Genomic DNA, 11,939 nt, shown 5'->3' with positions numbered 1-11,939 from the left:
CTCCTGCTTTCGATCGATACAACATCCCTAGACCGTTGTGCTACGTAGATCCACATGGCAATCTTTTGCCGGCTTGGTTCTGATTCTTGATTTGTCGACGGTCAGAAATGAAGGCGTATGATAGCTGTGGGGTCAAAGGGTCTGCTTTCCTCTACCGGCAACGACCCCAACGGCGAAACAGCGTCCCCCCGGCTTTTTTCCCTGAAAATTTATAGAGAGCACCAGACACTTGTATGTCGATCTCATCTCGAGATTCAACTTCGGCCCTGCCCGGGGAACTGGAGTTGGCCCCAGGAATGGCATGCTTTATGGAGACATGCGATGAAGGATCACCACTCACCCCGCGCTTATCTGCGGTATATGGTTAGATTGATGGCACACGCGTGCCGGCACTTTCAAGTGGAGTCGGATGGTTTATTTGCCCTTTTCGCGTGTGCGAAGCCAGAGCAACGAAAACGTAACGAATACCTCTAGTCGCGTTTCGGAACACGGCAAAATTTTCTGGAGCCGCCACAGTTCAATCCCACGTACGGGGACAAATCTGTATACGATATGATACGATGCCATCTGAACTCAATCGAGATTGCGTTTCCTTGTATGCATTGGGGGCACGCATGGGCGAACCATGGATCGTTCTGCGTGTGTCAAGGTGTTGTCATTCCACATGAGGTGACGGGTGGCCATTTCTGGGGAGACGAGACGGTGTGCCCGTTTTCTGTTCAACCTACTACGTGGGGCTCATGGGCACAGAGAACGATGCGCCCGCTAAACAGCCAACTAAACTGGCGCAGCGAAAGACAGCTGCAGGGTTGGCTGATCTTTGCACTCATGGGCAAAGAAACATGATGGCTCGGTGTTTAGACCCACCAAGCATGATGTCATCACGCGCGCTGAGAGCCGCCTCCTTGGCGCATCTCACCGAAGACTCTGCACTCCCTGCGTCTATCGCGAAAGATTTCTGACTTAGGCCAGGCACCAGGGTCTTCGAAATGGTATATGAGGCTCTCCTATCCACGCCTGGCATGGAGTTTACTCGATACTTTTTCCCCTTACTGCCCATGGCCTCGCTGTTGTGGAAGCTTGCCATATAAATACACAAGCATTTCCAAGCCTCACAAGCCTCCAGCATCCTATGCTTGGGTGAAGCCACCGTGAAGGATTAACATAACGCCATCATCTAGACGCCAGCACCACCATCACCACCACCACCGAATCCCAGCGACCCCACGACTCGACCTCTTTGGTGAGGTAACGACGACCCAAAGCACGAGCATCCCAGTTGCGACTATCCCATTGCTGCCAACCCTCCATACCATTGCGCCAAACCCAAGCAACTGCTCTCCCACGACCATTGATCCTCCTCCAAGCAGCACTCTCACTACATCAACATGCCTCGAACAATATTTATGAACCCCTTCAAGACGCACAGTGTGGATGAATTCCCCGGCGTTCATGTGCCTCTTGAAGAATCAGTCCCCAGCGGCTCCACCCCCCACGACCGCCAGAGCAACTCCCCTGCACCCTCTGAAAAAGACTCCAAAGACGATAGACCTGCACACCCCGAAAGTGATGCCTCAAGTGGTGTTGTTAATCATGGAATGACTCTCGCAGCACTCAAAGCAGAAATCGAAGCAGATGTTGCCGCCTCGGGTACCGACACCCCGTATGACCGTACGTCAAGCTACTTTAAACTGCCAGATTTCCTAGCAGTTGTGAAATGACCAACTCTTACTAAACTCTCCCAGGCAAGTCTAAGGTCATCAACCGAGCCCTGGGCGATATGGGCATGGGCCGCTACCAATGGAAGCTTTTTATTCTGGCTGGATGTGGATGGATGGCAGACAACCTGTGGTTACAGGTACGTACACTATATATACTACTGCAATTGTCGTGGCTTACCATTGAGAAGGGTGTTGCACTCACGCTACCACAACTCTCGGCTGAGTTTGGTGTCAGTGAGAGCGAAGTCCGATACACCACCCTAGCGCTCTTCCTCGGTCTCTGCATCGGTGCATCATTCTGGGGTACCGCGTCGGACATTATTGGCCGCCGTGTTGCGTTCAACTTTACTCTGTTCCTTGCCGGTGCCTTTGGTCTCGCTTCGGGTGGTGGCCCCAACTGGATCGGCACGTGCGCTCTCTACGCCTGTATCGGACTCGGTGTCGGTGGCAATCTTCCTGTTGACGGAGCACTCTTCCTGGAGTTCCTCCCACAAACATCTGGAAACCTGTTGACACTGCTTTCCGTCTTCTGGCCTATTGGTAACCTGATTGCCTCGCTACGTAAGTCAAGCACACTATCGGTCGGCACGCAGTGCTAATATGTCCTAGTCGCATGGGCGTTTATTCCAAACTTTTCCTGCGCTTCCGGCACTCCTGTTGGACAGTGTAAAATGTCGGACAACATGGGGTGGAGGTACCTCATCCTGACGCTTGGAGCCATCACCTTTGCCATGTTTATCTCGCGTTTCTTCTTCTTCCATCTCTATGAGTCGCCCAAGTTCCTGCTGTCACGTGGCCGCCAGGCTGAGGCTGTAGCAACCGTCTACGGAATTGCGTATTGCAATAAGACGCACACGTGGCTTACCGAGGACATTCTCAACTATATTGGAGGCGACCAGGAAGTGACTGGCGAGGATGTCAAACTTAGCAGCCTTGAAATCATCAAGCGCTCCATCAGCCGCTTCTCCTTTGCCCGCTTCAAGATCCTCTTCCAGGACAAGAAGCTTGGATTGACGAATGTACTCTTGTGGTTCCAATGGACTACTATCGGCATGGCCTACCCGTTGTTCAACGCCTTCCTGCCACAATACCTGGCCAACTCTGGAGGCGAAGTAGAAAACGACGTCAGCACCGTGTACCGCAACTATGCCATTACTGCCATTGTCGGTGTTCCTGGATCGTTTTTGGCATGCTATGCTGTCGAGATGAAGTTCCTGGGCCGCAAGGGAACGATGGCTATTGCGACTGTCATCACTGGTGTCTTTGTCTTTCTGTTCACAATCTCGAGCGACTCGGACTTTCAGCTTGCTTTTACTTGCTTGGAAGCCTTTTTCCAGAACATCATGTACGGCGTGCTATACGCATACACTCCCGAGGTTTTTCCAGGCCCTATCCGCGGTACTGGTACTGGCATCAGCAGTTTCTTGAACCGAGTTGCTGGATTGTGCGCTCCCATTGTCGCCATTTTCGCTAGTAGCGGTAACCCCAAGGCGCCCATCTACGCAAGTGGTGGTTTGTTCATTGCTGCGTTCTTCAGCATGCTGATCTTGCCGATTGAGACAAGAGGAAAGCAGACGCTATAAAGATTTGAGTTTGTAGCGGGCGGGGTTTTGCCTGAACTAGATGCACAATAGAGCGCTTTATTCTCGTTGATCGAATGATACCACCTCCAGTCTTATTTCACCACCCCGCACACGCGTGTATGTGTATGTGCGCTAGCCTGCCAAAGCAAGTGTTGCGAGAGACATGTGAATGTAGTGCATAGCAGTCGTTGGCCAGGCCAGGGCTGTCGTGTGGTCACAAAGCGATACCGAGGCAGTCGGACATCGGAAGTCTCGAGTCTGCGATGACTTTGTCCGACTCACACATCAACGTGCAACACCCAATCACACATCAAACCAGCGGAAGCGAGAACCCGCACCGGAGCTCGCCAACATGCGGGCGTAGGCTGTTTGCAGTAAGGTGTGCGCACCATTCAAACCAGAGTCTGGGACCACGACTTGTCCGCAGACATTTTGCCTCGGCGCCAAAAAAAAGAGGAGATGACGTCGTTCATTCGCCTGCGGTTTCCAATGCGATGTATTCGAATGCAACGGTGTAAAGAAGAAGAAAAAGTGTCCGCCCCAATCACAGTGAACCGGAGCTGGCTGTGCCTCGTGGGTGGGGCGCGCGGGGCGGGGCGGACTGGGCGCAGGCGTCTCACCATGCGAGTGTGGGGGTCAGGATCGTAGTCACGGTTACAATACGGTACGATATGATAGTTACAACTGTTGCTTGAACCAGACTTTTGAGAGAGTGTTTGGTCTTGTTTCTGCCGTTGATGGCTTTGATTCTCGTCCTATCAGCCCAAACAGTCATGCGCTAAGGCTGGGACATCTAGTTGTTCTTGTGGCGACGAGGCTGGAGTTTGTTCTGGTGCCGAGGAGTGAGGCCGCTTTTGCACGACGGAGACATTGGCGACGCCCCAGTCCGAACGTCCGAACCCGACATGCATGCTTGCCTGAATCAGTTAGATTGTTACCATGTAATTATGCCACCCAGCGTCACAGCCACAATACAGGGGTGACGGCATTACAGCAATTTTGAGTTCCGTCGCCGCATCTGCTCAGCTTTAGTCTGGAGCCATGAACAAAAGGCTATGTACCAGGCTGTGGAGACGGGCTCCCTTTTGTACACATGTCAATGCCGGCTGGTCTCACCGCCCGACAACACTACAAATACCTGGCCTTGTAATCCATCTTTCCCCGTATCTGCTCACCTGTCCGTGTCACACATCACACCACCACATTGCATTTGCTACCCGCCATGATCGACTCGTACTTTGATGTGTTAATCATTGGAGGCGGAATCAGCGGTATCAACGCCGCCTACCGCATACAAGAGTCGTTGCCAGACGTCAAATTCACCATCCTCGAGGCGCGCCACGAACTCGGCGGAACATGGTCGCAGTTCAAGTATCCCGGTGTGCGCTCCGACTCGGATCTGCACACGCTAGGCTTCCAGTTCAACCCCTGGCGCGAAAAGGAGCCTATTGCAAGAGGAGAGAGCATCATGGCCTATCTGAAAGAGACGGTGCAAAAATTCGACATTGATAAGAAGATCCGGTATAAGCACAAAGTCTTGGCCGCCGACTGGAGGACCGACGAGCAGCGCTGGAGGGTCGAGGTCGAAGTCGGCAATGACGTCGGACGCGAGCCCCGGAGAGTCACTTACTGGACCTCGTGGTTGATCATGGGCACTGGATATTACAACTACGACGAGCCTCTAAAGGCAGACATACCAGGCATCGACAATTTCCAGGGACAAAGAATACACCCCCAGTTCTGGCCAGAGAATCTCAATTACAGGGACAAAAAGATTGTTATTATTGGATCTGGCGCAACGACTATTACTCTTTTACCTGCATTGGTTGACGGCGGGGCGGCAAGCGTCACACAGCTGCAACGGAGCCCTAGCTACATTATGAGTGTAGGTCAAAAGAGGAAATCGTGGATCGAGCAGTATGCTCCCGAGTGGTTTACCCTCCGCTACAATCGTACGTAACCAAATTCTCCCCTTCTGTCAAATGCCCAAGTGCTGACCTACCCCAGGCTTCATGTTCACCCTCGTCCCCATCCTCCTGTACAAATTCTGCACGTGGTTCCCATCTGTCGCCGGGAATTTCATCATCAAGCAAGCAGCTGCCCAGCTCCCACCCGACTTCCCCATTGACCCCCACTTCAAGCCAAGCTACGGCCCCTGGCAGCAACGCATGTGTCTTTGCCCCGACGGCGACTACTTCAAAGCCTTCCGCTCCGGAAAAGCCCACATCGTGACCGACACCATCAAGACCGTCACCGCCACCGGCATCGAGCTCAACAGCGGCGCAAAACTCGACGCAGACATCATCATCACCGCCACCGGCCTCAACCTCAACTTCCTCGGCGGCATGCAAACAACCGTCGACGGCGAACACGTCGATCTCGGCTCTCAGTACATGTGGCGCGCAAGCATGTTCACCTCCCTCCCCAACTTCGGCAACATCATCGGCTACTGGAACGCCTCGTGGACCCTCGGCTCCGACGCCGCCTCACGCCTGTATGTCCGTCTCATCAGACACCAGCGCGAGAACGGATACACCAGCGTTGTCCCCGTCATCACTGATGCCGACAAGGAAAAGTCAATGTCGGCCTCGCCCCTCAACAGCACCTATATCCAGGCCAACGCGAGAAAGATGCCCCAGTGTGCGAACACGGGGCCCTGGAAACCAAGGGATAACTATTATGTCGATAACTGGGACGCAAGGATGGGCAGTTTGACCGACGGCCTCAAGTGGAATACCGTTGCTGTGCAGTAGACCAACATGTTCTGTAGATGATGAAAAAAAAACACGTCTTCCTTCTTGATAAACATCAGCCATTTGCAGTAGATCTAATCTGTCTCTTCCTAAATATCAATTGAACCCGAATCATGACACCAAAAAACCCCAGCTGCGCCAATAACTTCTACTGCTTCTTTTTTGGCAACAGAGTATCCACGCACATAACAACACGTGCATGCACAGCTTGGGGCAGGCAAAAAAATATGTTGAGGAAAGCCAGCAAGATGGCAAAAAGAGATGGACTCGCGGGGAATCGAACCTAATGCGGATGTTAATAAGCGAATATCGTATGAGATGATTGGGAAGTATTTACCCCGGACCACTCCCATGCTAAGGGAGTATTATACCACTAAACCACAAGCCCGATCAGTGCTTTGATGGAAGAAGTTAGAAATTGAATGATCTCAATCACGATTGCAAAGTGAGCAAAAGCGATGTAAAGATGTGGAGTCCATGCGGGGTCGACACCATCTCCTAGTGCTAGCCGTGCAATTAGCTTGAAGCTCAAAATCCCAACGTTGAGTGGGGATCGACGCGAGAAGATAAGAAAGCGATAAGCGGAGTCGTGGGACCGTATCATGCAAGACGCCAGATAGTATGTAGCAAAGAAAAATGGGTGACAGAAGCGGTGGCACATCGAAAGCGGCATTTGGGAACGTCAACGAGAAGCAGATTTGATATTTGTATGGTATAGTGGTTGATGCGTTCGTTCGAAGATGCCACCACCGTATTCTTTTTATTTACCAAATTGCTTGCCTATATACTCTGTTGTGTGTGTCTTCGGTCCAGCGAGAGGCCTTACCCAGGGTATGAGCACATGAAAGGTTCCAGGGCTTTGCTGTTTGATGCTGGGATGAAATGGGTCGTGATAACCCTGAGTTGTGCTTGTTGTGTGGCTGATGTTTGCGGTGGGGAATTTGGGTCTTGGAAAGCGTTGTGCTTATGGATGCTAGTGGTGGCCTTCTTTGAAGAACTGAACGTTTGCGTGCTGTTGTTCCGAATCAGTATACGATGCGGCCGCTGATAATCAAGCTACATCCTCTGCAGCCTCTTCGGTTGCTTTATCAGGGACTTCTACAGATCTCCTACGCCCATCCTTTCGCGATTTCTCGCTCTTCAAAAGCTCTCGAAGCTTCTGGTAATTCACAGGCTTGGTGATGTAGTGATCAATACCAGAGCTCCATGCTTCCAACCTAGCGCTTGAGGATGTGAGGCCAGTCAATGCGATGATGCAACTGCGTGGCAAATTGTGGTTTTGCTCGTGTTTGCGAATTGCCCGAGTAGCTGCCATGCCATCCATGACCGGCATCGACATGTCTGCCATGTAGTAAGCATTACTATAGATATATTTCAAAGCAATATGGGATACTCACCCATGATTATCACCTCAAACTTGTGTGGGTCCGCTTGATACTTACGCAGCGCCTCGAGACCGTCTGACGCTTCTTGGTGTTGTAAATCATTCTTGTTCATGAATGCCACGAGTAACTGGTATCGTCAGGACTACACTAATGTGTAGAGAACGACACTTACTCTTCGGTTCAACATGTTGTCATCGACGATAAGTATATGGGATGCTGTCAATTCTTCTTCCGCTGTAGGCGTTGCAGTTGGAGATTTAGTAGCATTCTTTGCAGACCTAGCCTGCGATGATCTATCATTCGGTTGAGCAGGGCTGGGTGGCGGAACGGAAATTCTCAGTTCTTCAACTCCATGCGTTGCAGTTTGGGGAAGGGGGCTGACCGCCCTCGAAGGCTGTACATTATCATCAGGTTGGTCGTATCGATCCAGGCATCGATTCAGGACAAAAGCCAATTTGTGTGGCCCGCATCTGATCAAGTTAGTCTAAGCTGCTGCCACGAAAGGAGCAATACTCACGGCTGAGTTATGACCTCAACTACAGACTGCTTGGAAGTCACACGGACATCTGAACGAAGAGTAGCTGCTGCAAGTGCGTCCATTCCAATAAAGATAATGACAGGGACTCGCTGATCGCGAGTCCTACGGCGACGGACAATGTCGAGATAATCGAATGATACTTCTGGGCAAATGACAATGTCTGCACCGTTGTATTCAGAATCGGTAGACTTTACAACGTCCATCTTCAGGTGCTTTTCGAGAGTGTTGGCGAGCGCATTGGTGAAGCGTACAAGTCCTTCTTCAGCTCGTGAGTAATCGGCATCCTCTGGAGAACTTGTCGTTTTCTTAGAAAGTATGCAGATTCTGTAGCCATGCAATCTTGATAGGGTCGATTGAAACCGCCTGTGCTCGGCCATCAACAAATCTGAGGACTCCGAATGAGTAAGTGCGAGTTTAACGGTGACCTTGCTGCCAATGGATGGCTGGCTGCTGACTTCAATCTTCCCGCCGCTCATGTCGATGATCTGTCGGACTATACTCAAGCCCAGTCCGGTACCAGGTGAGTGTGGATTTTCTTGGGAGAAGGGTTCAAATATCCGATTGGCGAGAAAACTGGGACTCATTCCCAAGCCCGTGTCGGTTATTGTAAGTATAACCGTTGTAGGCGCATTGGCGTTTTCGGCTGATTTACTAGAACGCAAAGAAACGTGAACGTCTGATTACAAAAACCGCATGTTAGTAATTCATCTTTAAGCTGAAAAAGAACCAAGCAGCAAATGTTCGTTTCGGAGAAGGAGGTTGCTATGGTACTTGACGAGTGCGAGTTTCTAGGAACGCGTTTGGTTTGCACACTGTTGCCACAGCGCTTCTTCAAACCCAACCCAATCAATTACCATAGTGTTGATGGATTGAAAAGTATTTGACTTACAGCCTGACTCTGTGTACTTTACAGCATTTCCGAACAAGTTCATGACTATCCTTCTCCACGATCCGATTGGAAAAGAGAAAATCCAATCGTCTTCGTATGCCACTTCAAGTATGACAAAGCATACATTGCGTTTCGGAAGAGGAGTCGACTCATGCGCTGTTCTAGATGGAAGTTCCTCGATGTGTTTAGCGGTGACAGGGACGTATGATGACCCTATAAATACAGCCTCTACAGCTTCTTCTGTCGCAGTGCCAATATCGAAAGCGGGATCTCTCTTCCTTCGGCTCTTCACTGGCTTGCACGACAGCCTTATGGTATTGTCGCTCTTGATTCGTTTCGAAGAGATGCTGTTTCTTGACTCACTGATCTTTCCATAGTCCATGACTTGGTTGATGGTGTCAAGAAGGGTTGTTCCGCAGCCATGCAAAGAACTAAGCAAACCGGCCTGAAATGAATCCAGAGGCGTGTCCTTAAAAAACTCTAGTGTGCCTAATATTCCATGCAAAGGAGATCGCAACTCATGAGATATAGAAGCCACAAATGTCGATTTAGCCTAGGAAATTGTTAGCTAAGCATGGACAGGAGAGCTGTATGCATGGCAAATAGTAATGTTAAGTTGGCGGAATGTCCTCGCAGCTTTTGAAACAGCATATATAAACTCTCATCCTACCTGGTCCAAAGCCATAGCATCCAGTCTTGACAATTCCCTCATGATCGAATTGCTGAAAATCTTGAAATATACTAAATCGACAGAGGGAGAGAGTAAGCGATGTGGGTTATCGCTCCAACACAAACAGCCTGCAAACCACCGTGACCTCTCAAAGTCCCAAAATGGAACAAAAGCAACGCTAGCCGCTTCGGGAAACATAGTTTGGATAGCTTCCGAGCATCTCTTTGACCAGTTTTTCGTCTGGCGTTTGGAAGAAGCCATTCTAGGTAACTCTTCGGTGAAATAAGGGCTCGAGGTAGTCTCATCCGAGGATACAAATATATCGCTAGCTGTGAAAGTGAAGATTTTGCCATGTGGATATCCGTGGAGCATACGGGCAAGATCAGACTCTAACAACGAACCAAATGCTGATTTCTGCTTTTCGCTAGAAACAGCGACTGCAAGCGACTGACCTGTAAGATTTCGGGTAAGGTCAGTTACTACCTTACATCTAAGTCAGGGAACATCGCCCTTACATGTTTTGGAATTTGAAGATGCATTGTACGAGTTGCTCTCTGTGCTGTTGGAACTCGGTCCCTCACTAGAAGATGCCGACTGGTAAGATTCAGAAAGAGAATCGACACTGCTCCTGGTTCGAGAAGTGGTGTTGCTGCGCTGTTGGCCTCCGTTTGCTGCCACGCTTGCATCTAGTATAAGCACCCCATCCAAATTACTCGAGGCCATCATGACATTCGCCGCACGAGAAAACATTGATTTTGAGTCCATGGGCAGAATAGCGTCTTGAAGTGTTCCTATTGCTTGATGCCTTGCAAATCTCGCGGTAGTTGCCTTATGGGTCGGGGAGGGCGAATTGTCCGGTGATGGATCGTCCACCTCCGTTCTTCCCCTGCCATATGTAGAGAGAGGATCTCCTTTTGTTTCCGAAGATAGGTCGGGAGATTCTTGAGGTGTCGATGATGGGTTTTGTTGTTCGGTGTGCTCAAAAGGCAATAGAGTTGTCGCACCTTCGACGAAAGAGACAAGGCCGCGCGTAAATCTTTCTCCTCGACTGTACTGATCCCTGATTGTGTATGTGTCCAAGTACCCGATAACGGTCGATGCCAGATCCTTGAAAAGACTAAGTTGCTCACTGGTCAGGCCGTCCCGAGGTTGGTTGTGAAAGACACATAACGTCCCGACTATTGTATCGTCTGGAGACACAAGTGCTATACTAGCATAAAAGCGCGCATCAGGGTTGCTGTAAACAGCACCCTGAAGGTCAGCTTTTTTATGTTCCACAAGATCGTTGATAACCAAGACATTATTCTCACCACTAAGATCCAATACATTTTCGCATAACGCCAGATTACGAGGAATGCTAACACTTCCAGCCCACAACGAACCCTGCGCCTCCTTTGTTGTGTCTGGGTGGAGAAGGGAATCACAGGTAGCTTCTGCTAAAATATGTTGTCTTTCCTCTTCGAGAATTGAGATCATAGCTCTCTGGCCTCCCATGCGGATAGCGGTCAGCTGACACAAAGCCGTCAGAGTCGAGTCGTGAGATGGGTGGGGGACATGAGTGGCCAGATTGTCAACGCGTGGTATATTGCAGAAGGCGGCCCCGTAGTGAAGCCGAACATTCCGTTCTCTTTTCATGTCGTAACGGCTCTTCTTCGTCGCCCCGCGACTGGTTGGAGATTGGCTCATGATAATGGATGCGCTTCAATGCGACACAGGGGGCAGGTGACATCTAGTACAAGCTTCGCTAGAACCCATGTTGCGTCCTTTGAAGTTTGGAGCAGGTGCAGAGGCGGCCTGGTTTAGCAATTGCCTGGGTATCGTGGGGGCGTGAAGTTGCAAGTGTGCATGTCGCCACGCCAAACGAACCATCTCGACCAGCGGCATGGCGGGTCTGCAGACTGCAAAGCACTAGCGTATTCTGTCTGGTCAAGGGAAGTGTGGCGGACTAGCTGAATTCAGGTGGGTCCAACATCGGTGAAAATAGCGTAAGCATGGCAATTTGCAATTCGTGTCATGCATCTCCATATGCCGATACTCTTCAGTGGCAAACTGTACACCTTGGAAGGATCGATCTGACGTCATGACAAATGTTGGTACCATGTTCAGTTGTTCGAGATGCTGCCCGCAAGCCATACATACGTCAGTAAAATCACAACCAAGTATACCTGCCATCTGTGCATCTATGTGTGCTACAGATGCGGCAAATGTTTCGGCTTCCCAGGGCATGCGCGTGTGACACGCGAGAGCCTAGCAACAGAACTTGCGACAGATGTACATGCTTATGCATTGTCCATTAGACCAGCATGTACCCTCCATAGCACAAAGACCACTCAACTCTCACGTTTTGATCAGTCCTCAGACCAGTTCCTGATGGCGACTTTCAATATCTCTTCATCATGT

General features: G+C 50.4%; 3 protein-coding genes across 3 annotated transcripts; 2 read left to right on the top strand and 1 right to left on the bottom strand.

Annotated features, from left to right (window-relative positions):
* The first annotated feature begins 1,074 nt into the window (after nt 1-1,074).
* Nucleotides 1,075-3,399, top strand: PSV08DRAFT_197186 (major facilitator superfamily domain-containing protein). The gene is made up of 4 exons (XM_014218989.1): nt 1,075-1,671; nt 1,746-1,858; nt 1,910-2,282; nt 2,331-3,399. Exons 1-4 carry the CDS (start codon nt 1,389-1,391, stop codon nt 3,302-3,304), a joined length of 1,743 nt encoding a protein of 580 aa, XP_014074464.1. The 5' UTR covers nt 1,075-1,388; the 3' UTR covers nt 3,305-3,399.
* Nucleotides 3,400-4,393: 994 nt separating this feature from the next.
* PSV08DRAFT_217917 (uncharacterized protein) lies at nt 4,394-6,106 on the top strand. The gene is made up of 2 exons (XM_014218990.2): nt 4,394-5,256; nt 5,312-6,106. Exons 1-2 carry the CDS (start codon nt 4,527-4,529, stop codon nt 6,055-6,057), a joined length of 1,476 nt encoding a protein of 491 aa, XP_014074465.1. The 5' UTR covers nt 4,394-4,526; the 3' UTR covers nt 6,058-6,106.
* Nucleotides 6,107-7,108: 1,002 nt separating this feature from the next.
* Nucleotides 7,109-11,225, bottom strand: PSV08DRAFT_408003 (uncharacterized protein; the record flags this gene model as incomplete). Its single annotated transcript, XM_014218991.1, has 7 exons — nt 7,109-7,398; nt 7,455-7,569; nt 7,615-7,912; nt 7,960-8,656; nt 8,870-9,422; nt 9,540-10,029; nt 10,135-11,225. The coding sequence occupies 7 exons, from the start codon at nt 11,223-11,225 to the stop codon at nt 7,109-7,111; spliced, it is 3,534 nt and encodes a 1,177-aa protein (XP_014074466.1).
* Between the last annotated feature and the right edge of the window lie 714 nt (nt 11,226-11,939).

Source organism: Bipolaris maydis (genome assembly GCF_028858645.1).
Source record: "Bipolaris maydis strain C4 unplaced genomic scaffold PSV08scaffold_3, whole genome shotgun sequence".
In the NCBI taxonomy this organism is placed as follows: domain Eukaryota; kingdom Fungi; phylum Ascomycota; class Dothideomycetes; order Pleosporales; family Pleosporaceae; genus Bipolaris; species Bipolaris maydis.
The sequence above is the reverse complement of the archived record's forward strand: the minus strand, read 5'-3'. Positions and strand labels throughout refer to the sequence as shown.